Raw genomic sequence first — 26,041 nt, 5'->3', positions numbered from 1 at the left:
CCATCTTGCCTGCCGCTCCCTGGAGCCGGCGACCGAGGTTCCGATCTCTCACAGCAGATCAGGGAGTCGCCCAAGCGCCAAAGCAAGCCCCCGGCGCAACCGCACCTCTGGGCACCGTTTGCAGGTGTTCCCCGGTCTCCGGCATCAATTTAAATGCAGATAAGTACCAGATAAGTGGCAGATAAGTATGAGCGCACACGTCTGCCATGCTCAGCTCCTTGGCCACGCCCCCTCTTCTTCGTCACTCTAATTGTCTTGCTTCTTATTGGTTAGCTGCATGAGGCTTCTTTCCTCTGTGTGTCTCTCCCTCCTCTGGAGCATGGACGCATTAATTGTGTCCTTCCACTGCTCATTTTTGTAGGCACTACTTTGTCTTTTAAGTACTCTTTCAGAGCGAGTTTCTCACCTGCCTCCCTTGTGTACTTGTACCCACTGCTTGTTTCTCCTTTTAACATTTTTGGTTCCTATCGTCCCCCCAAATTGTTCTTCCTCCCTATAGCCTTCCTACCGCCAGCAATTTAAAAACAAAAAGCTATAACGCAGCCACCGCCGGAAGGGTCATCGAATTTATTTGGGCCATTGTGGTGAAATCATTGCATTTTATTCAACCGTCGGCGCTATGAGACTTACATCTTAATGCATTTTAACAACATCACGCTGATGGACCTCAGCAACACGATGTCCCTGATTGATAAATCATGTTGGGACATTTCTGTTTTGAGTAAGTAAGTTACAAATATTATGTCTGGCATTATTGTGAAGGTTTTTGGGGGGGAATCGCTTGGAAAAAAAACAGTGGATTCTTTGCATTTTCATAACGTGATTTTTAGGTCTCGCCTGACCCAGTGCATGCGCTGGTCTAGCGAGACATTTTGAGAGGGCTCCAAAAAGTGCTACCAGGCCAGCCTAGAGCTACAGTGCATGTGCGCGGGCGCGCGCGCGCCGCGCTTGACCGAGCTTACTTTCACTTTCGCGGCCGCACGGCCGCAGTGGATCGACTCCTGAATTGGTTGCCATGGTAAAGCCAGACCAGTACCTCGTTTCAGGCTCGGCTCTTGTGGCTTGTAAACCTCTACTTTAAATGTACTCGTGTTTGCATATTTGTTTTCACTTTTTTACGGTATTTTCATGCGTCGTCTTTCTACTTAGGCTGGGGATGTGAAATTGGGAACTTAAAATCTGAATCTATATTTGCGCTAGACAGTACGATCAATTGCAACAGTTCGGCAAAAATGAACTTTTTTATGTAAACAAAAGATTGCGCCACCTACTGGTTTTAAGGGTTTTTCTTTTCTTGATCCTTCCAAAAGGAGAAATTCACAGGCTGCAACTCGTGCAAAATGCTTTTACTTCACCCCCCACATACAGTACCTATCTCACCATCTCACCTGATCACCGGTGAACATTCAAGTCTCTATTTCTTGCAGAATAACTCATCATTTAAGTGGTAGCATACAGGCTGCTGGTGGTTGAAATGCGGTACCAATATAAGCTGCAAGTTCACTCCTTCAAACTGGATTGGATGGAAGACGGAGTCTTTTCTGCAAGTTCAACACGGCTATGAAACCAGCTCCCTTTTGAGTTACCCAGAGAAGCCGGTTTATAGCAATATAGGGAAAGTTTAAAAAATGGGTATTTCCTGCAGCATCAGCATGATGTGTTGTGTCACCCGTCGGAAGTTCTATGACAAGTGTGTAGAGTGCTTTGTAGCCTATGGGTGAAAGCAGCGCTCTATAAAACCAAATACTTCTAGATTTGGCACGAACCTTTAATCTCCCAATATTTCAGCAAGGCTTATTAGGGTTAAACCAACAGATGGGCGCAGGACTAACCCCTGGACCAGTGCAAATTACTATACTATACACACACACACACACACACGAGGCACCCCGGCTCAAAAACCAAGCATGTGGCAATGATCCTTCAAAAACTGGAAACAATATCTATCTAATCTGCAAAAAAATAAAAACAAGCATTTGCAATTCAATAGGTCTTGCATTTGAGAGAGTTTGAGCTATTCACATTGCAAATAACAATGCCTTTTGTTTTTTTTTTCGTTTTCAAAACATAAATAAAAGGCATACTCATTTACAATGCCAATAGCTTAAACTCTCGTAACTTCGAGACCTATTGCATTACAAATGCTTGTTTTAAACATCTTTTCAGGTATTCGAAATTGTTTGCATGCACAAATGTGGTGTGCCAGAGTGCAATACGACGAGCACTGGTAGATGAACAGCGATATTGCTGCAATACAGTAAAGTAGATTAATCGTTAATGCATCCATTGCAGAAGCCTCTCTATAATGCATATTCAGTGTCAGCTGGTCCTTTCAGCTTATCATCCTTCCAGGCTCGAAAAGAGAGACATTTTATTTGGAGGCAATGGGTTCTTTTGTGCCTGGAAAGCAGATGTGTAAAAAGAAAGAACACAGAGCATCAGTAGTTTTTAGAATAATAATAAAAGCAAATAGCGGAGCTGCTGCATGTAAACATGCATGGATATTTTATTCTAATTTATGGCTAGAATAAAAGCTTCTCGCATCACCTTTAAAAAAAAAAAAAGCCTATTTTTTTTAAATAACTTTAAAAAAAACAGATTCTAAAGTGGATCTTTTAAAACGACAATTTGCTCAAGGAATTATTTCCCTTTTTTAGTTGTTTATTAGTCTGCACATCCACTCCCTTTCAACATTCCCACGCTTCTTGGGTGTTCCGTCAACGTCATGTCTCAGATATTTAACATTATGAGAATACTGCTCTTTTCAGCTAAGACCCAGAGCTTCTGGGACATCGACCCTAGATGCCTTTGTAGATGGTGCGTTGTGTGCTGAGACGGAGACCCCTCGTGTTTGTGAATGGGGCACTGTGTCCTTGCACCCTTTGTGCGTTCATGGCTGGTGCTCTATATGCTGTTACATGCTACAGCTGTCTCTTGGGAGAGGGGGGGAGGAATGTGTGTGTGTGTTGCGCTGTGTGTATGTTGCTGTGTGCTGGAAATGGACCCCTTGTTTATCTTTTGATGGTACAGTGTGTGCTGTGAGCGCAGGGTGTTATTTCCCGTGGTGCAGTGGCACGAGGGCAGGGTCCGGAGGGTCCCGTTGAACCCTTTTTGTTGTACTGTGTAATTCAAATAGCAGCCACTAGGGCCCATGGAATACTGGCTACGCAACTTTGACAGCAACCACTGGCGGGCTCCTGGTTGGTGCATGAGTAATGGGTAACTGATAAAGAATACGTGGACCCGTAGTGACAGCAGAGTTGACTCCTGAATGTTGCACGTGAATCCGCACCACAGAAACTCCTAGAATTTTTCTACTCTATTTAAAGTTTTTCTTTGTGTTCATTTGGTTAGCACCACAAACATAGATACTGTACAGATGGTACAATCAGAAGCTGTATGTATGATTGTTTTTCAATACTTGGTACAGGGGTGGTTCCTCCATTGGAGCGGAGGAGCGTCGCCCCACTTAAGTGCCCCCCAAAGCCCCAGAGATGAAAAATAAAATGATAATTCATTGCCATTTTACTTTTCATGGTCCCGTCCTGAGCCGAGCGTCGGGATGGGGCCTGTTGAGTGACAGCAAGGATGAGTGGTGGGCAGAGGGCTGCCTTTGCACTGTTTAACGTCTGCATGTCTCTTTGGCTGCCCGTCTTGAGATGGCCAGCCACATATTTGCACCTTAAACCTCGTGTGGGCTATTGTTGGCGCAAAGTGTACTTTTGCAATTCTGAGCAACAATAGCCCACACGGAGCCTCCCCAGACCTTCTTTACTCACTGGGCTGCTCTTCTGGGGGGGGCTCCTCCTCGCGGCTGCAGCACTTCTGTTGCGGGGCTTCCCTGCACTCCTGGGAGCCCCGTGCTGCTGTGGTCATCCTCGGCCGCCGCATTCTTCACCCGGGCCCCCTCCTGGGACCCGGGGCTTCTCTTCACTCCGGCCGCCACCGCGGGGCTCTCCCTTCAACATGGGTGCCCCGCGTTAGCACGGCACGCCGGTTTCTGTTTTTGCCGGAGCAGGCCTCACCCACGTCCCGGGCAAGGGCGCCTGACTTCCGGCTTGAAGACTAGAAGTTAACAAGCAATTGCAATGCCATAGTTCTCGCATTGACGCGAGTTTGAACTATTGACATTTGCAAATAATAATGCCTTTTATTTTTGTTTTCTTTTTAAAAACCTAAATAAAAGGCATTGTTATTTACAATGTCAATAGCTCAAACTCGCATCAATGCGAGACCTATTGCATTGCAAATGCTTGTTAGAACTGCCGGTGCTGAGTACCGGCAGGACCCAGCCCACTTAAAGACCTGGAGGTACTGCAAGAAAATGCATAATTTCCTAATCACATCATTTTCTTTCCTTCGGTGGACTTTTGCACAATGTGATTTACAGTAGTGGCTGGTAGAGAACGGTGGCGGGGTTTACAGTGGTGGAAGGTGAGGGGGTAGGAAAAAAAAGAAAACACCTGGTGTTCACCATCACCAGCCACTGCTTCTCCTCCAGCAGGAACCAGGAAGCACACAGTCTCCCAGAACCCCTGGCCAATCACAACACTGCCTTACAGCAGCGTTGTGATAGGTCTGAGCACCGTAGTTTGGTGCTCAAAGTGGTACTAGGAGGCTGTGCATATTCTCCAACCAGGCTGTACAATACAGCCTGTGGAGAACATGCGAAGTGTGCATGACTGACTGCATAGCTGCCAAGGTTTCAGATGGTTATGTGTGACATTTTCATAATTTCAGTGTAATTATGAGTGACATTCAACGACTATGAGTGACATTCAACGACTATGAGTGACACGTTACCGCCGCGAGCAAAATCAAGCAATGAAGACGAGGGAAACCTAAATATCAGAAATTACACCCATTTAGGCAACAAGAAACTCTTAAGATCATCTTAAAACAGCTGCAAATCGCCAGCAATGGGAGTGTGCTAACCAACTTGACACACAGAAAGTCTGTCTAGGCTCTCCACATGGGATCTGACTGTCCCGAGATCGAGTCAGTCTGTTGTGACTACTAATTTTCATCATTTATTAGCAGGCGGAGGCAGCAGAGTTACAGGATGTGAGAGAGGCCCTCCCCAAAGCACGGGGATCTCTGCTACTAAATTGTGATACTTACTAGTCACGACAAGAGGTCAGACCAGGTTGCAGCACCGGTAACGTGTAAGGAGGATAAACCGTTATGGGAGGGACAGGGTGGGGTTCTTACTAAAGAGCAATGGCTTTTGTGCGCCAGGCAGTCCATTGTCCGGCATAACTGTTCCAGCACCCAGGCAGGAGGCACTGGCGTAACGAAAGTTGAGGGGGCCCCCCTTCAAGGTACATGAAGGGGCCCCCACTCAGTATTTAAGATGGAGCTCTCAGGCCTGAGTACAGTGCTAAGGGGGCCTCCTGCAGCTCGGGTGCCCCCCCCCACTGAGGGGGATGCGGGGGCCTGTGTTACGCCCCTGGCAGTAGGGTCCAGCAGGAGCTGGGGTGCGGGTCTTGGACGCCCCCACAGTTGCTAACTCCATTTGGGGTCTCTTAGCACTGCCAATAAACGCGACAGCCCATTTGAGCCCATTCGAGGGTTTCACATCTGTCACTATTGTGTCCAGCACTGTGAGAACATCCACAATGCTAGAAGGATGTGTTTTCTGACAGTGGAGTAATGCCAAGTAACCTGGGGATTTTGTCATTCGAGGTCTAGCTGCCCACCCTTAGACACGCAGGCCCGAACTCCAATCAAAAACCTCAGTTTTACTGATCGTGACAATTACAACAAATTACTTATTTAGGTCACATGAAAACTGCAAGGGTGTCATCATTTTTAAAGAAAGTAGTATAACATGATCATGACATCATGACATCCTGGTGGTAATTTTATTGAGAGATGGGACTGCGATGGTAGAATGTGAACGAGGAATAACTCCTTGGAAACTTTGGCAGAAGTTGTGTTACACAGTTTTAAAGCATTTCTTAGCTGATGGGCACTGATTGGAAAAGGACTTTTACAGTCTTTTCTTTATTAGTTACAAATAGAGCATGACGTTTATAATGGAAATAAAACAGAACTGTGGGCAAGCAAGTGTAATGCTTAGCAAACCCCTCAGGCACTGCCATCCTCTCTGCTCTGGTCATGGGGCATCCCGCTGGTCTTGCGTGTGCTCCTCTGCTCTGGTCTTTCAAACATAACCTCCGCCCGCGCGCGCCGCCCACTTGATGACTTCATGTTCTGTCACAGGCAGCAAATTTACAATGTTACGAAGGCCAACATGTCCCAGTATACCACAACATACTAGAGCCCCTGACAGAGTGGAGAAAACAGATGGGCATTACTCTGCAAGAACTTTAAAGTGCTTGAAAGTACTTCTTTCAACTGTAGCGCTGTAAGAGGTCACAAAGGGGATACCTGCTCTAAGGCAGACGTTTAAGAAAAGGCACATGGATGTTCTGTGAGGTTGTTTTATATGATTGATAGTGGACTTCTGTCCTTACAGGATGACAGAGAGGTGAAGCGCTGAGATTCTTATGAGACAGATGTATAGCACTGGTAGCTAACTGCAGTGTGACCTACTTGGTGGTGAGAGGGCAGAAGTCTGGCTGGCCCGAGACGGCAGGCCAAACCGTCATGCGCACTTAAGGTGCAGCCAACACTACTCCTCCCTCAACACCAGGGAGCCCGGCCCCACCACGCCCTAACAACCTGGCTGCAGTGCAACTACAATACTAAAAAGAAAATTATAATAACGTTCTGATATCATTCTATTTTTTGTTTGCACTGCTTTAAAGCTGTGGGGCAACGCGCCTCTGCCTTAGCAGAGGCCACCCCTGGTGATTTAAAAATAACTTCTAAAAACGACAATAATACATCGTTGTTCACGCTATATATGCCCCTTTGTGCAATCATTTTAGCACACTTGAAAAAAGTTTAATTTGCTATGGACCACTTTAACAGGGCCAGACTGGCCGTAGCGGGCACCGGGCAATCCCTCGGTGGGCCGGTTTTGGGCCCCTAGGGGGCCGTTTTTGTTAGCTGCAAAATCGGCCCTGTAACAAAATCGGCCGAAAACCTGCCCTGGCAAAGAGCTTGGCGGCACCCCCAAGCCCCGGGTGGGGCCGGCCGAGCACTTTGCCAGGGCCGGTTTTGGTTCCCAGTCCGGCCCTGCCCTTTAACATTAAAGGTTGGGCTGAGGGGAGAGCCCCATGTTTCACACACACAGAAATGTTGATGTTGGAAAGCGTGTTGTCGACCAAATTGTAGTATCCAGGAAAAACACAATAGATGGTAACATGGAGTTTTCTTCTTATTTTATTAGCGCTACTCAGGAAGGTAAATAAAGAAGTCTCAGCATACAGTTGAATGCCTCAATGGCATAACGGCCTTCAATATATACTTGCTAGCCCTATTCAAGTAATAACACCCACGAGCCCCAAACTAACATGTGCTTTTGAGAGGCAACAGAGACGTGCACCTACACACGTCTCTACTACCCATTTAATCAGTAAACAATAACCCTTACATTCATGCACACGCGACCGCATGAGGATACAGATGTGTCTTGCGCTCGCGAGTATGTAACACACCTTCCTTTTTTTTAACTAAGGACATAATCAGCAAACGTAACAGGAGGACTTCTTATTCTAGCAACTTTTTGTCTAGTAATGTCACCAACATGAATACCTTCCATGCCCACACTTTGATGAGGTTTAGTTACATCCAAAAATACATTACTTTCACTAAAATCACAATTTGCAGTATTACCTTTAAACAAAGACACTCTAAGATTCCATACGCTGCCCCCCTCAACACAAACAGCATTCCTAAAGATTTGTATGACACAAATGGGATCCGACCAAATACTTTCCCCTTCCCATCAGCTTTGGATTTCTTTGTGCGCACAACATCACCAATATTTACTTTTTGGTTGCTAGCAGGACCCCTTTTGCAACCCATGTCACATTTCATTTTAGATTTGTAATCCTCCATTTTGGGCCTAATTTCTTTGAAATCCAACTCACTGTCATCAGCAGTTGTACTGCACTTGTTCCTTAACCACCATGGCACTACTTTGGATCCAGGTTTACTCCCCCTAAGAAGTTCAAAAGGACTGATCGAAGTAATGGCATTAGGAGCTGTTCTATAAGCTAATAACATAGAGCGTAACGCATTTCCCCACTTAATCCCACCTTTGACACTCAATTGTTGAAAATGTCCTTCTTGTGCTAAAGCAATAATCGAATTTCTTAGGCTAAACGGAGGAATACATTTATCCCCCATACAATTATACCATTTTCAATTGCTAACTCCTTGCGAACTTTAAAAAAAAAAACAGCCAAATCACTTTTTATTTTCCTTTGTTCTGGCCATCCTTTAAGTAATTTGTTATGCGACTTTAAGTTCAATGTCTTTCTCCATTTCAAGCAACCATTTATCCTCTTGAACTATGGGACACGAATTGCCAAATAAATGAACGTCATTGTATGTGAATGCTACTTCACAATCAACTTTGTCATCCTTCTCAGATCAATTTGTAGCTAATGGCAACCTTGACATGTAATCAGCATGTACATTGTTTTTCCCATTCACATACTCCTATTGATAACGGAAATTCTGCAACCTAGAAGCTAAACGTGCTAACCTAGCAGACATTGTGTGACCTCCACCTGGTGCCATCATGTATACTTGCAGTTTGTGGTCTGTTTTTATGATAAACTTGGTTCCCCATAAGAAAGTCCTAAAATATTCGGCACCCCAAACACAAGCCAAAAGTTCCCTTTCTAATACCGAATAATTTTTTTCTGCATCACGCAAGGCTCTGGATGCATAAGCGACTATCCTTTCCCTACCACTGTCTTTTTGGATAAGTACACCACCCAAACCACTATTGCTGGCATCAACCATCACAATGCTCTGTTTACCAATCACAAAAGGTTTAAAACATTTTACGCATTCTTTCAACAGAGAGAAAGCATTACTCATTTCTTGAGTCCATTTGAAAACAGCATTTTTCTTCAATAGACACCTGAAAGGGTCAACTTTGGAAGCATAGTTTGAGATAAATGTTGCATAAAATTCAGTTAAACCAAGAAATGCCACTAATTGTTCTTTTGTACTAGGAGTAGGGGCATTGATGATACTATCCACGTGGCTCTTCTTGGATTTAATACCTTCTCCACTAATTTTTGCCCAAGATACTCTACTTCCAGTTTTTTAAATCTTCATTTGTCAGCACATAGAGTGAGACCTTTAGATGACAAAGCAAAAAGAACCTTCTTGAGATTGTGATCATGTTCCTCGTGGTCTTTACCAAAAACTAAAATGTCATCTTGGAACGCAACAGCTCCAGATAAACCCTCCAATGTTACCTTCATAAGTCTCTGGAAGACTGATGCTGCACTTGCAAGTCCAAAAGGCATTCTACAAAACCTAAATAAACCTTTCGGTGTGATGAACGCAGTAAAGTTTCTAGATTCATCATCCAGATCAACCTGGTGGTATACCCCAGCGAGGTCGAAGCATGAAAAAACTTTGGCACCTGCTAAAGTAGAGACAATCTCATGTCAATTTGGTAGAGGATGTGCATCAACCCAAATGTTACTGTTTAAACTGTGCAAATCCACACATAATCTCAATTCCCCAGAATGTTTGACCAAAATCACGATGGGAGAAACCCATGGTGAGGATTCTTCAGGTTCAATAATGTTTTTGCTGCATCAGTCTTGCAGCATGTCTGAGTTTCTTCCTGTTAGAAATGGGTAAATTTTTTACTTTATGGCGCTCAGGTATATTGCCCTCCATGACTCTGATGGAATGTTTAAAACCTTGATAAGCCCCCAACTTGTCACTGAACACCTTAGGGAATAATTCTTTTAATTCTTGTGTGACTTTGGTGGAATCATTTGTAATGGTAGTGGTAATTACTATCGTAAATACTTGAGGGTTAGCATTAGGATCTATTTGTATTCCCATTTCTTCCTGGTGTGGCCAACCCAAAAGTGATTTTCCCTTCTTGGATACGTAAACTTTACCATAAGTGGAACGGCCAGAAAAAACTAAATTAGCCTAAAAATAACCAACTAAATTAATTTTGTGGCCAGTATATCCACCAGGACTGATATCTGGGTCATTTAATTCTACATTAGGCCAGTTCTTGTTGACCAAATCATGGGACAAAATAGTGTACCAAGCACATGAATCTACCAATATGTGAGTGCTCACACCATTAGAAGTGACATGGCAAGAAGGAACCTTAATGCCACTCTCACCTAAATTCAATACAGTTCGTCACACTCATAGGATGTATCACAATCATCAGAGGAATGTACAGCATTTCCTCTCTTGGGAGTTGATCCACATACTGTACTGAAATGTCCCATGTTTTCACATTTAAGGCAAGACATTTCAATAGCTGTACAATTTTTGGAATTCCCTAGATGTCCACTGCTACCACATTTATAGCATAAATAAGGACCTCTTTTATTATCTTCCCTTGAGTCTTTGAATTTGTAATTTCTTTGATTATTGCCTAACCTGGAAGAAACAATCTTTGTTTTTATCAGAGTCTTTGGGAACAACTTGTACCTCACATTTCTCTGCACCTCTTATTTCTTGTACAATTTTCTCCGAGTGTTCAATTGCTTTGGCAATATCTATAGCAGCTTTAAGGGACATATCAGATGTAGTCCATAACCTCTCTTGAATTTTCTTGTTATTAGTTTTCATTAATATTTGATCCCTTAAAACTTGCTCATATGAAATGTGTTTAAAATCGTATGTAACAGCAAGCGATCTTATCGATGAAACATAATCGTCAATGGATTTATTTGCTAACTGTTTCTTAGAGTAGAATATCTCCATGACAATATTGGTTTTCTTACCATAACTTAAACTAAATTGTTTAGCTTCATATTGTTACACATTGATAATTCCAGGATTGATTAAAGCGGATAGATTTTTGAATTCCTTTAAACCCATACCTCCTAAACAATGTTTCAAATGCACCAATTTACTTTCAGGTTCACATTCTTCCCCTTCGAGTACCATAGGCTAAAAATACAGGTTCCCAAATATCCCACGCCATAGGTGGTTTACCAGAAAGTGATAGAAAAGATGGTGGTGGTACAATTCCTGACATACTGAAATATTTAAATGTGAAAAGATACAAACAAATGAAAGAACAAAATAAAATAATAAAAGTAGTCACCGTAGTCTAAGAAACGTCAATAGTGTGTGTATCACTGTGATGAAGTGTACACATTAATTAGATACAATTTCCTTCTGGCTCAACTGTGCACAAACACCATAACATTAAGAGAAAATACTAAAATGTTACCACAACATGTGTAATGACATGTTACGGAGTGCAGGATTTACGATGCCCAGAGAGGAGTGATGAGTCATAGATGCCGCAGTAGATGATTAATTAACCTCAATGGCTGCAGTAAACAAATGAGGCATTTGACAAAACTCTCCTTCAATACAGCAGCCTCTGTGAGCAAACGAGGTGCTGTAAGAATTAAAACTATGTCCAGACGTCACGCAGGAAACATCCAGGAAGAGAAATTGATCTGTAATGCTTCCGCGACGTGCCGTGTAGAAAGGAGGCGTCACCGGCATAAAACAACCAATAATAATATGCTGAAAAGATGCTTCTTCTGATGTGCCAGGAAAAGAGCCAACAGAGAAGAGTTCATCTTTGTAGAAATATCCAATAACGTAGCAGGAGACTGACGAATCGTGAAACCGAGGAAATCCAAGAAATGTGTGATTCGCCCGATCGTCGCCAGTGTTGGAAAGCGTGTTGTCCACCAAAATGCAGGTTCCAGGAAAAACACAATAGACGGTAACGTGGAGTTTTCTTCTTATTTTATTAGCGCTACTGAGGAAGGTAAATGAAGAAGTCTCAGCATACAGTTGGATGCCTCAACGGCATAACAGCCTCCAATATATACTTGCTAGCCGTATTCAAGCAATAACACCCACGAGCCCCAAACTAACATGTGCTTTTGAAAGGCAACAGAGACGCACGCCTACGAGCGTCTCTACTACCCATTTCACAAGTAAACAATAACCCTTACATTCACACACACGTGACCGCACAAGGATACAGATGTCTCGTGCGCTCCCGAGTATGTAACAGTTGACACTGGTGCCAGGCTGTCTGCTTCCAAACCTACTAATTGTCCGACAGGCCCAACACAGTCCTGCCCCTTTCCCTCTCCATCCCGCCCTTTCCCCTCTCCATCCCGCCCTTTAATACCTCCCTTGTGTATGCTTCACTACCAGCAAGCCCTGGTCTAGGCTCATTTTATGATTGTTGTATTGCGTGTCATTTATTAATAGTAATTATGTTAGCAGAATGCTTCATGTCACTAGGGTGCTCATACTCCAGTGCTGTGTGCCCTTGTCTAAATCACTTTAAAAGTAGTGTTTTGGGCATATTGCGGTATACTAGGCCTGCAAGTCCCATAATGCTCTGCGTTAAATTACCACTTAAGACTGGTGCCCCTAATGCCATGATGGAATCTGTAGCCTTATTTTTTGAAAGCTTACTTATTCAATTGCAATATACGATGATGATGTTTCCCTTTGCCTGTATGTTTTTATCAAGCAGTTGGACAACATTAGCAGTTATCGCTTCATGTAATATTTAGTATAGAAAATACATCAAAGTTCTTAGTATGTGCTAAAAAGCAGCGCTGCTTAAAGCTCCTCTCATTATACAGATGTGCAACCTTGACATGTGGGAGTGAATGCTGTAATCAGTGTTGCCTATAAAATGAGATGATAGGCTTTTAAAAAAAAATATTTAGACAAGCTTCACAGCTTCAGGGATGCTGCACAGCTTAGCTGAAGACCATTGACTAAGCCAATGGGTCCCACGGGAGAGACTTTTTGGCTTAGCCAATGCTTGTTTTCTTCTGAAGCAGAATGCTCATGCAGGTTTTATTACAGGGTAGCCTAGGCTTGATCTGTGACAACCCCTGAGCAATCCTAACTAAAGGCCTGTAGCTTCTCCACGTGCTTCAGAGATATGCTGCACTACAACTGCTGTGCCAGAGTAATCTCTAATGTAGCCATCCTGGGTGTCAGGTTCCAGAACTTTTAAGTCCCTCTGAATATTTCCCTCTCTCCCTTTCCTGACACTAGAACTAAGTCTCAGGCAGCCAGTGTGAGAATTTCTAAACTATAGGCAAATGCTGTGGATGATAACATCTAATCTTCCGATCGATTACATCATCTTTAATTACTCATATTCTGTGAATTTGAGGGCTGTAGTGTTTTTCTTTTTTTAAACAGAAGGTGGGAAAATAGGATTTTTGTATTTCTCACACTTACAATTACAACCACAACCTCAGCCTTTTGCTGAAAAATGTAATGATGGGCATATTAACATTGTAGATGCAAATGGGAAAATATATATTTAAACCTTGCAGCCCACATTTGAACTTTGCACTCCTAAAAGCACATTTAAGCACACAATTGCAGCTGGCATACCAAAGTGTTATATATTGCAGTCTAACAGCAAAAATCTATTAAATGTTTATGGCCGAGCATAGGTTGCTTGGTTCAGGATATCAGGCCCCTGCCTACTTCCAGGGATCAATATACCAGCTGTCCATGGAAAAGATAGAAATACTAAGTGAAACACTTTAACAAGCATTTACAATGCAATGGTCTCGGCATTGTTAAAGTTAGAGCTATTGGCATTGCTCATGACATTATTTTTGTTTATGTTTTTGTTTTTAAAACATTTAAAGAAACGGCATTGTTATTTACAATGTCAATAGCTTAATCTCCCTCAAATGCGAGACCTATTGCATTTGCACCCACACAGAGCCACACACACAAAGCCACCCACACACACAGAGCCACCTACACAGAGCTATTCACATAGAGCAACCCACACACAAATAGAGCCACCCACACAGAGCCACCTACACACACACTGTTACCCACACACAGACAGAGCCACCCACGCATAGAGCCACCCACGCATAGAGCCACCCACACAGAGCCACACACACAGAGGCACACACATATACACACACACACATAGAGCCTCCCACACACACACAGAGCCTCCCACACACACACAGAGCCACCCACACTTACAGAGCCACACACACAGAGCCACACACACAAAGCCACACACACAAAGCCACACACACAGAGCCACACACATACAGAACCACACACACATACAGAACCACACACAGAGATCTAGACACATACACATTGATCTTGGGAGCCAAAACAGAAGTGGCACCGTTGTTTCTAGATCTTTGCATTTATCACTAAAAATTAAGCATTTAAAAAATAAATGACTAATAAAAATTGACAGATTATCTGAAAGGTTTCTGAGGTGGCCATAGTGGGGGCGATTGGTCAGCGAACACAGGAACCCTTATCCTGTCCTTTGTATTGCTGCTCGTCCTTCTGCTTCTCATATAAAGAAACTACAAGTTTCAAGCATACTGTGAGAGTGTCCGCAATAAGTAAAGCTATGCACGAGTGTGTCAGATAATGAGCATGCGAAGCAAGACTACTCTCCGTGAATAGTGTAACTCACCCGAAATATTATTAAAGTTACACTGAGCAATGATCACTAATGCGATTGATGTGTGCCAAACATATAACTCAAAATGGAGCAAACTGCAGGGAAACGGTGCACAACATGAAATAAACACAACCTAATGTCTAGTGTATACCTATGCTATTCAATGTATACACAAGTCAACTGGCATGCCTCGTAACACTCACCTCCTATAACGGGCAAGTGTATAATGACCAGAAGTAAGGTCGGAAAACAAACATCCCGATCATGATGCATCAAGTCCTGCAAATTTATAAATTATATCATCAGTAGACAAACGAGACCCTGTATATAAAACGTATCAAATGTTGTGTACATATGAAGACGCCCAAGGACTCGCCTCATAAATTCCCAAGGTGTCATAGAACACCGCGTGTGATAACGCTCGCCAGTAAACTGTAGTTGGGGTCAAACACGCTAGCTTGAAATAGGCAGAACAAACCACGACAGCCACGTGGTTGCAAGTGTGTGTGCGACCAAAAAATGGAAATAAAAGGCGGATTAGTGTAACCAAAAAAGGCGCCATCTTATAGGGGAGAGAGATTATGAGCTATTACTGATAATTCCCAGGTTGCCGGTTGAAAGACGCACACTAATGCCGATAATGTAGAATTTCCCAGATCATCTCAATAAAAAATGAACATACTGAATAAACACTGTAACGCGGGTGGGTCCTAATATGGATCCAATATAATCATGAAACCCCAAAAAGACCGAATCCAAGTATGCAAACGTACATTGGAAAAAAAGGCGGTCCCTGGCACATATTCACAAACGGCCGCCATCTTGAAATGGACTAGTCAAAGCAAAAATAAACTAACTAATCCTAGTTACAGGTGTAGCCATGAGGTCAGAATAGTGAGTGAATAAGTATGCAACGAGCCAAAAATTGTGCCCATATACAAAATATAACTAGAAACACATCTTGTGCGTGATGGTTAGTAAGAGAGTGATAAGTGGACACAAAACAGAAATTGAATCATATTAAAATGAGAAATGCACAAGTATCGAATAGGTCAATCTCCAAGTGCAAGGAACTACTATACAATGTAAATAGTATTCATAACAACACGGGGGGAGGAGACAAGAGCAGCAGCTGAACACCACCGCCTTTCTCCGAGGCGAGGAATTATTGGCAATGGTGCCCCCTCTGAATGGTGCTCACGCCGGTAAGGTCGCATTTTGCTGGACAAGAAAGCACTAAAACAACGGCATTCCTTCTCCCCCGGGCGCTCGCGCTCCACCCAGTCTCCTCACAAGATAGCCGCCGTGTGGTGTTGCTGCTGCGCCCGGCTGCAGGGAATCAATACAAAGGCGTTGAAGTAACCTGGGGCTGGGACGTGTACCGAGGGCTCAACTCTGCACGAGAAAAACTGGTTTTCATTTTAAATCGGAGAGCGTAAGCGAGCCAATGGCTACGAAGGAAACGGAACACCCGATAACAGCAGAATAATATTTTTAAAAACGGAAACGTTGCAGGTCTTGATTTTTTTTTTGGGCTGTAATTCCCCACCTGGACCCCGCAGGCAGCTTCTAAACACCGAGGCGGCCAACTTCTGGGGGGTTTGAGGAGAAAACCAAGACAAGAGGGAACAAGCACACCACTGCCTTTCTCCGAGGCGAAGCAGAAATGCCTCGGAGAAACGCAGTGGCGGTTTCGAATTCGGGGGCGTGTTTTCCTTTACTCTCCTCTTGCCATTGGCTGGAGGAGATAATTAGACTTCTTGAAAAAAACACGCCCCTAAATCCGAAAAGGACGGGGCCTGTTCAGAGTGACGGACCTCTTCTCCAATGGCTGGCCAGCATTCAAGAGGCCAGCCAATGGAGAACAGGGGAGAAGAGGGGCGGGTTCAAGCCCCTCTTCTCCAAGTCATTAAATCTTGGATCGAGACTGCGCAAGCGCAGCCTTCGAGCCGAGACCTAAAAAGGGGAGTTTTTTACACTCCTTTTGGAATTAAATATGTCACAGAATGTAAAGAATATTAGTTCCTCTGTACAGTGATTTAATACAATAAAATTTGGTTTAGGGGATAATAGTAGTTTCTGAAGTAAAAGTAGAGATGTGTTTATAGGTTGTGAGAAGCTCAACAATCTTATGTAAAATTTGGTGTAATTAAAGGCTTGGAACAAAAACCTGTTAAAATCGGTGATGACGGCAAAATGCACCTACAGGGTCTCCGTGGTCAGTGGAGGCTGTTGAATTCCCTAAGAAGTGAGGCATAAACGTATGCTGTGGACATTGGCGGCTGGTGAAGTTTGGCAGCGGAATGGCCTCATTGCCTGCCCAAAACTGAATGAGTGAACGAGATCCACAGACAAGCTTGAATTGCTCCTGGTAGAATTTTGGGATGGCTGTTCTCCTCTGAGGAAATAGGGACATTGATACACTAGGTGAATACTTTCATTGTGGTCCAACCATGGCTGGGTCTTCCAGGAATATTGGGAGTGCACTCCCAATAAGAAAACCTCTACTGTGCTGAAAAATGGCACCTTTTCAGCCGAATTTCAAATCAAATTGGATGTAAATAGATGAGTATTAGAGGCAGTTCAAAATATCTGGAAAACAGCCCTATCATTTTTAAAATACACATTTCTTCACAATTTTACATTCTACTTCTTATATTTTTCAATTGTGTCCCTTTAGAGTTAATTATCTTCACATTGTAGGACAGAAAATATACTTGAAATGTGCTGGTTGAGAAAATGAAATATTACACAGAACTTGCAATCTCTGGTTGGAGACTTCCTAGGTAGACAAAACGTTCAAGCGGCGTGACAGCTTCATCAAAGTTTGAAGTTTGATGATTACATATCTCCATGCGTTTTGAAATAACAGCCACAGCAGCAAGTGCCTTCTTGTACCAAGAAAAGAAAATTGGCAATAAGTTTCACAATTTACTGGAAATTTACACAATTTGCTATCAAGTACATGCTTTTAATTTTTGATAAAACCTCAAAATTTGTCGATCAAATGCATGTAATTTTCATGAAAAAGCATTTTTCCTCCGAAATACTAGCATTTCAACAAACAGTAAGTGTGGCCGTCAAACAATTGTGTCTCACACATGAACAGAACAGTGTCGACCCTGCACATCCTAGTATCACTGTCGCATATTAAGAATGCCTTTCATGTGCCAATGATTTCCAGCACCATGCGTCAAGGGTGTGGACCGTCAGGACATGAATGCCAACTAATTTCAAGAACTACCACCATTATGCTGCAACCAGCATCATGCCTCTAGTAGGCACCGTCATGCCTTCAATGCTCACAATATGTCAAGAAGTACTACTACTTTTGTGCTAGGACCAGCATAATCGCAGGTGCTGGCAACATTGTGCTATGAATCTCCACAGTATGCCAAGAATTACGATCATTATGCGAGGAACAGCCTTATACCAGTGTTGTGTGCCATCTTGTCATTAAAATCCACAACATGCCAGGACTTTCCAACATTTTTCCACAGGCCTAATAACACATTTGATGGTTCCTGTTGTGAAGGAGCTGGGTGGCTTGGGGGGCTCCAGCGGCAAGTGGTGGGGTCTATTTTTTGATCTGATTTTGTAATTATCTTCTCAAATTGAGCGTATCTTTTTGAGTGTAGGTGTATTTGGTCTTTAGCTGTGTTATTTCTAGTGGAATTAGTGCTGACTGTATTTTTGCATAACTCTCAAAGATAGCAGTTGTTTGCTCTCCATCTCACCGCATAAACAATTGGCAGTCATTTTAATGGGCAGTAGTTTTTGCGTAATGAAAAAGGTGTTAAGGCTGACGAATTGATGCTACATGGGCATTCACAGTATGAGCCCCGTCACACATGGAAAAGGTACCACATGGATACCAGGAGCAGTGCTTAATTTGAGCCAGTCATTTCCGCTGCTCGACACTGGCACTTAGTTCGCAACACCCACTCTTATGCTAGTCCACGATAAGTGGCGCTGTTTGTCTGACAAAGTGTTTAATAATTCAATGTATTTGAAAAAATTAATACTTCCTGCCGCTCATGCCATTCTTATAGCTTTAGGTGGCCTGGAATAATCTGAATTGTCACACTTGTAGGAGTGTGATTGTTAGTAGTTGTGTTGGTACTGTGATTGGCAGCGCTGACGGGACAAGTGGGTGGTACGAGCTGTAGTGTCCTCCCGAGAAGGGCCTTGGCCCTTACTTATGTTCAAATAAAGCACTGATCAGGAGTGTACACTTCCATTAACCCTTAGGACAGGTCTACAACATGGGTATCAACAGCAGGCGATACACACAAAACCCCCACAGCAGCAGTGCAAGACCCCCTCCCTCAGGCGCAAACTAAACACTTAAAATGTAGGTAGTAGCAGTAGAATGTTCTGTGGCACACAGACCAGTTACAGCTTGTGTAGTAGCAGTTCACACTTAACACATGCACAATGCAGCTATAGCCCAAGCAGCAGCGCACACACCCATCCACAAGCCAGGTGGGGCCGTGTGGTAGCAGTGCAGGTACTCCCTAGAGACAAAACAGTTTAGGGTGATCCATCCATCTTAGCAGGTGAGAATACCTGGCTTTTTGTAATTCCATGTTTGCATTTTCTTTTGTACAGTGTTTAATACTGCCATGCTGTGCGCGCTCTTGTACTTGAGCTTAGGTGTGGGCGTGTGTTAACCATAAATCTTTAAGTAATTTTATGAGTATCCTTAGCTAACTTCTAAATGTGATGCAATAGCATTTTAAAGCATGTTTTTACATTGTTGAATGTGTATTGTTGAATGTGTATTTGTTAGCTAGACTTGCCCGTTGCTTCTTAGTGTGGCAATGTTTACACTGCAACACAACAGTATGCAGATAAATGATCATTTCAAGGGAGGTTCCTGTCCTCCATGTTCTTTTGTAATTATTTAATGCAGATGGCTATCTAGATTATTGCATTTTCTAGTATATTTCTCAGAAGAATTTACTCTGTGTTCAAACTTTGCATATTCCCTATGGGGAAGGAGGAAGTCTGATTGGTGAATATCTTAGTTAGACTGTCATGCTTGTGACCTGTTTCTCTAGATGACAAACTGTGTTTCCGCGAGAAAGGAGTATCGTTTATATGAACATCGGCTTGAGAAGGAACCCTCCCTGAGGGTGATTGCGGTAAGAATATTGGCCTGGGAATCAACACTATAATCACACTTTGTTTATGATTGAGTCACATCATAATGATTTTTAACCTTGTGGTTGGGGATAAATCTTGGGGAAGCTGCACGTTTGTACTTCTAACCTGTAAATTCATAGATCAGTTTGCACCACTGATTGCCTAATATGTGGGTGATAATTGGGCTTTTGTTGTATGTGGCATTGGGATATGCAATATTGCAAAGGTGCATGCATAGTTGCCAGCATGAGCTTCTTGAATGCATCTGCTTAGACTGTGAGGATTTCATGCAGGTTTTGAAATTCTTTATTCAATTTGTTTGCTATCATTCTTAAACCTATCATACCACTTAAGGACATTAGTCCACAATGCATACACAACCACCTCTGAAAAAAAATTCTGCAAATATTCCAGCACTTGAAGGAGCACTTGAAGGAGTTCACACACTAGTCACCATTTTTTAACAAAGGCCTACTGGCTACCCATAGTAGTTAGCAGAGGCCCACTCCTCATTCCTCTCGCTTCCCACAAGATGCAATAAATAGGTGCAACCTTTTAGGTTATAAACACAAGTAACCAGATCTGTCGACAATTATGAATTCATCAAAAGGTCCAGCAAGTTTCAAACATCAGATGCCTGTTCTGATGGGTAAATTCCAATGCAAAAAGGTACACAGGAAGTGGTGGGAAAAACCCTTTCTAAAATCTCTCTAGTCCCATTTCCCTCCCTGAAAAGACAGTAATGGAACAGAATATTAACATCTTAACATCACATTGAGTAATAACATTTGGGACGTGTTAATTGGTCATCACTTGTCAATCCGCAGGGTCCAGCGTGTCCCCTTGTATTCTATAGATTTTCACTATTCACCAGCTCCAGCCATTCACTTTATAACCTTGTTATAAAAACATCCAGCTGATATCCACAGTCACGCTTCGTCCTTTAGTATTTAAAAAAATATATGTATCACTTACTAGTAGCAGTGAAATAGCTTCTTGATATGCCCACCCACACATCAATTATATCCTGTTCTTTAAAAATAGAAATCCTTCATTGTAGGAGATCAGCCAAAACTTCTGCTGAAAAATTGGCCCAAAATTTATGGAACTGCCTCCGCATGTCAAGAGTGCCAATCTTTTTTTGTCTTGCACAGTTCCTCCCCCATAATTATGATCACATTCTACTATGTGGAATATTCCAGTGACTAATTCAGTATTCTCCAGTCAACCAAAAGACATACATTTAAGGACATTCCCTCAGATAATGCTTTATACTGCCTATCTTAGCTAAAGACCTCTTCCATACCAGTCAATCTCCTTGTGCAACAAGCAGTCTCTTCCACGAGAGATCACTGTCTAACCCGATCATGAGCACCTCGCACATCTCCATTTTGCAGTCCACTCTTAGACTAACATTTTATTTCTGATCGCGAAAACTGCAACACAATTGTAAATGATCTACATTGTATTTACATGATGGTAGCCATATATCTTTCAAATGAGCTTTTTTTGTCATTGTAACATAAGGAGGAGACCTCTATTGGATTTGCTTACAATGGCACTCTTCAAATGTCCCCATACTCTTTAGTTTCTGCAATGTTATTGATCCGAGAGAGATCACTATTGCATTTCGCAAAGCATTTCTTTTACACTGTATATTCACAAGTACTGCGATTCGAATTGGAATGTCTAATAAATTGAAATCCTCACAAATCTATAGCATTTTAAGTTAAAAGAGAACAAAATACTTTGCATAAAATGAATGATTATGGTAATTTTTCATAAAAAGAAATAGACTGATAATGTTCACTGCTGGCATTTATGCATGTTCCTATGAATGGTGGTTCTAGCTTTTAAGTGGATGTCATTTTGTTTAACTGGTGACAATCTCTGTTTTTGAAATGTTTATTTATCTTCATTTCACTTCCCCATGAAAGGAACAAGCCTTTCATCGAACAACTGTTGATATTGTGCGCACAGAAAAGAAGATAACTGTCATACTTGGTGTAATTATTGTAATTTTGGATGAATCTGAGAATAATTGCTCTGTGTACAAAGCAGTTCCATTATCTGCTCGACAGTTCTCCTGTGCATATGATTGTCCATTTCAACTCGACTTTTAAATAAATCCACGTGATCATGACCTCTTTCTGAAGATGAACCGCTCGCGTGTGCATTTGCACATGTGTTTAGAATACATTTTCCTAACATATTTCCTGGCAATTGGCCTATTTTCTTTCACAATAAGTATATTGGCTACTAAACTATTTTCTAAAGCCTTGTATGATTACCATATTTTGTAATTGTGTTTATTTAGGGTTTACTACCCCTGACGATCAGTGAAGCACTTTTTGTCGAGTAACACGCTACTCTAGAACCCAAAGGTGGCTTACTTGTGGATTAGTTGAGGGAAATATAAATTGTTATTGTGAGTGGTGTGAGTAGTAGACATGAGTCTGTAAGTTGGGTGAATAGGATGGATAGAGGAGGAGTTTAGAAAGGTATATTTGGGAGTTCATAGTGGTAAAGGAAGTTTAGGATGAGTCAGAGAGCCTGTTAATTGGATTAATAGGATAAAGGTTGGATACAGCAGGAAAGAATTTAGAAAGGGTTATTTGAATATTCATAGAAGTGTAAGAGGTTTGGGATAAGTCGGAGAATCTTGGAAGAGAAATAGGATGAGTCATAGAGTGATGGTTTGGGGAGATTAGTTAACTTTTTTTCTACGGTGGGAGGAAAATATATAAATATGTAGAATCATAACCACACATAAGAGGTATACAAACATAGAGATTTTAACATGATACGCATACTGAAAATAATCGGGAGATAAAAAATTGTACTAGATGACATCCCACATGTACATGCATTGATAAATATTTACAAACTCAGGGTTTCCATTTGTGCTGTGAATGGTTTAAAAAAAATATAGATACAAATGCTATAATCTTAATTCCACATTGTGTCAGGTGGGTTATTCGTGTTATTATAGGAAAATAAGCCCATAAGCATACACACTCATCATCTATAATTGATTTATTGATACTCTGATATATGCATATAATGTAATAGTTATGCATAAATGTATGTATATAGTTCTTTGTTTTTTAAAACGTATATATGTATTAATTTTTCATTTCTCATGTAAGTATAAAAATAGACGTATATACATACCTATATTTGTTTACATTAATTAATTAGTATTTTTTATTTTAATATTTTTGATTTGTCTTATGATTTTTTTGAAGTAATATGTATATTGAATAGTTAACATTTACCCGTACTTTCTGTATAATCATGTTGATATGTTGAGAAATGAGTGATCATAATTAATAGAGACATATAAGCATGTAGTCAAATACATGTTATTTATGTAATAACCTATATGCATCGTAAGCATAAATATAAGGAATGTATACATTTTAACCATAGGTAATACATATATTTGTACATTTGTTAAGCATAAATATAAGAAAGTGTATATGTTTGTATTCATAAGTAATATGTGTATTTGTACAGAGAAATGTAGATACCTGAATGCATACGTATAATCAAAGTATACATGTTTGCCAACACGCACATATATGCACCATCGGTGTCTTGTTCCTACTATTACTGTATAATTGTATTTTACATATGGTGGACATGTAGGGAAGAGTCAGCTTTTGAGTAATCCTCCAAAGATAGGATTTTTATCGGTAGATCATATGTTCGGAAGCAATGTATTCCATAGTTTAGCTGCTTGAACAGAGAAAGCTATTCCCCCCCCACATATTATTTCTTGTATAGTGGGATTGGGAGGTGGGGTGCCAATCTGGAGCAGAGTTTTCTATGTTGTATGTATTTTGTGATTTTCTTCTTGACCAAAAGTGGTCATGTTCCTTTGCAGGTGATACAAAGCAGCTTGAAAGTACATTTTCTAGCGACCAGTAACCAATGTAGGTGCCAAAGGCAGGGTAGATGTGGGCTTGCGGCTTTACATGTAGGAGTAGTTCAGCAGCAAAGTTTTGAATTAGTTGTGGTCTTTCCATAATTGATAGAGGGGATCCATAGTAGAGGCCATTGGTTTAATCAAGTTTAGACAGTACAGCAGAGATAATAGCTTGGACCTTGTGGGGAAATCCTAGGTGGGGTAAGATGCATTTTAGCGTTTTCATAGGAAATGATGCTTGATCTTGCTAACTTATCCACTTGGACATTCAACGATAGATCAGAATCCATGTTAATTCCTAGGTTTCTTACTTCCTTGGATACTTTAGGAGATGGTCGCAAATTCTCAGTCCAGGCAGAGAGTATGTCAAAATTTTACAATAGCCATAGGTGAGTGTGTACATTTGAAATGCATTCAGTTTGAGATGGCTCCATGTCATCTACTGATCAGTGGCTTGGAGGCAAATGACATTTTTTGGGTTTCCAAGGTCATTGGTCCTTTTCAGTTTAAGAAGTATTTATGTATCATCTGCGTGGTTATAGCAGGTGAGCGGAAATTAATTATTCATTGTGGGTAAAAACTTCATGTAGATGTTGAAAAGCATGGGTGAGGTGATAGACCCTTGAGGGATCCTTGCTTTTATGACATAGGGTTTGGATGAGAAAGGAGAAGTATGGATGACATTTGTTCTGTTTTAAAGGTAGGATATCCCCTCTTTGCCAGCTTTGTGGAGTCTTTGGATCAGAGTATCATGATAGTTGATTATGACACTCTAATCCAAAGTATAGAAGGCAGCTGAAAGGTCCAGTAGAAGTAGTGCAGTGACCCTGTTGTGGTCTACTGTATGTTTAAGATCAGCCCAGATGGCAATCAGGGCAGATTGTTTGCCTCTTCCTGGACGGAATTCGAATTGGAAGTTGGAATGTATAGAGTTAGCATCAATAAATAGAGACGCCCGGTTAAATGCTGTTCTTTCAATTAGTTTGCCGAAGACTGGTCTGTTTGCAATAAGTCAGTCGTTGTTTGGCTCTTGAGGTTCCAGGTTTAAGAGGGGCAGCCAGCTGGCCTGCTTGTTTTGACAAGATCCATAATATCAGTTTCTCATAGTAGTTTGAAGGAACACACATGCTGGGTTAACCTACCCTTGGGAAGATTGTTGAAAAAGGGCTGGCGTTTTTTTTTTTGGTTTAATTTAGGAATTCAACACATCTGCTTTGGTTGTGTAATGATTTGCCTGTAAATTCATGGGAATAGGATGGGTTCATTCTGTGCATTTAGGTTTATGAAAGTCTGTGATCATTTTATAAAATTCTTTGTTTGCACATTTTGCATTCTGAATTCTGTCTGAATAGTAGTTTTTTCATGCTTTTTTGATAGATGACTTGTATATTTTGTTGTATGTTTTCGTCTTGAGTGTTTGCTCTTATCCATGTGCGCTGCAGTTTTGCAATTTGTTGTTTTATCTTTTTTAGTTCTGCATTTATCTAAGGTGCTTGTTTTCTTTTGGCATGTTTTGATGTTTTTAATGGAATTAGGATATCAAAAGTTTTTAGGAGCCACTCATAGTTGTTGAACTGAATGTATTGTGCCCAGATCTGTGTTGGATGTTAGTTGTGTTTCTAGGTCATCAAAATTCAGTTTGTTCCAAGGTCCATATGTGCTTGTTGGTAAGATGGCCTTAGGTGTTTAGTGTTGTGGTATCTTGTGTTGGAAAACTACCAGATGAATGAATGAAGGAACATTTGTAGAGCACGTGGTTATCCAGGGGCATCCCAGATGGTGGTCTGACCATGTGACTGAATTAATCCTTTGGACAGTGACTGGTTCTGGAGTGGTAAAAATGGTATCTAGGGTTTGTTCAACAATGTATGTGGGTTTGGAAACAATCTGTTGTAGGTTCAGTGTCTCTAGGTTAGTGATGATAGCTCTGGGATGGGGCTTATTAGGTTTATCAAACCATATGTTTAGGTCACCTAGGATACATAAGTTGGAGCGTAGTCACAGAAAATTTGAAACTGTCTAGAAATGTGACTGAGAATTTTCAATTGCTAGATGGTGGTCTGTAACGAAGCAGGACGTTAAATGAAAAAGTTGGTGTAGGGATGCATCTGGTGATCACAGGTTCCATAGCCCAGCAGTGTGAGGGGCCCTTTGTACTCCAGTTGTTTGTTTCCTACCAAGCCAGGGAGAAGGGGGGTTCTAGAAAAGCTCTACATTTTGGCCCTATGGCCTGGGCAGTGTTATTTATTTATTTATTTATTGCAAACATAGGCAATGCGCTAACACGTTTGACGACCTCGGAGACCTCGAGAGCTCCGAGTTGTGGTGGGAGAATTGGTGGACCCCGGAGGATGCGAATGAGCTCAGGAGAGTTGCGGTAGAAAGCGGGATGATCCGGGAAGATCCGGCAGGTAGGA

At 41.7% G+C, this 26,041-nt stretch overlaps 1 protein-coding gene across 10 annotated transcripts in view; it reads left to right on the top strand.

The window, feature by feature from the left end:
• Window positions 1–26,041, top strand: part of KAZN (kazrin, periplakin interacting protein) — a 998,377-nt gene that overhangs the window by 840,693 nt on the left and 131,643 nt on the right. For 6 of the 10 annotated variants that reach the window (XM_085608668.1, XM_085608667.1, XM_085608671.1 and 3 more), the window contains one exon: window positions 19,609–19,692. The exons of the other annotated variants lie outside the window; for them this stretch is intronic. In XM_085608668.1, the coding sequence (XP_085464794.1) occupies window positions 19,609–19,692 (84 nt within the window). The remainder of the gene's footprint in view (window positions 1–19,608; window positions 19,693–26,041) is intronic. 10 annotated transcript variants of the gene reach the window in all.

This window comes from Triturus cristatus, chromosome 1_2, assembly GCF_964204655.1.
Source record: "Triturus cristatus chromosome 1_2, aTriCri1.1, whole genome shotgun sequence".
Taxonomy (NCBI): Eukaryota; Metazoa; Chordata; class Amphibia; order Caudata; family Salamandridae; genus Triturus; species Triturus cristatus.
This window is presented reverse-complemented; position numbering and strand designations above follow the sequence as displayed.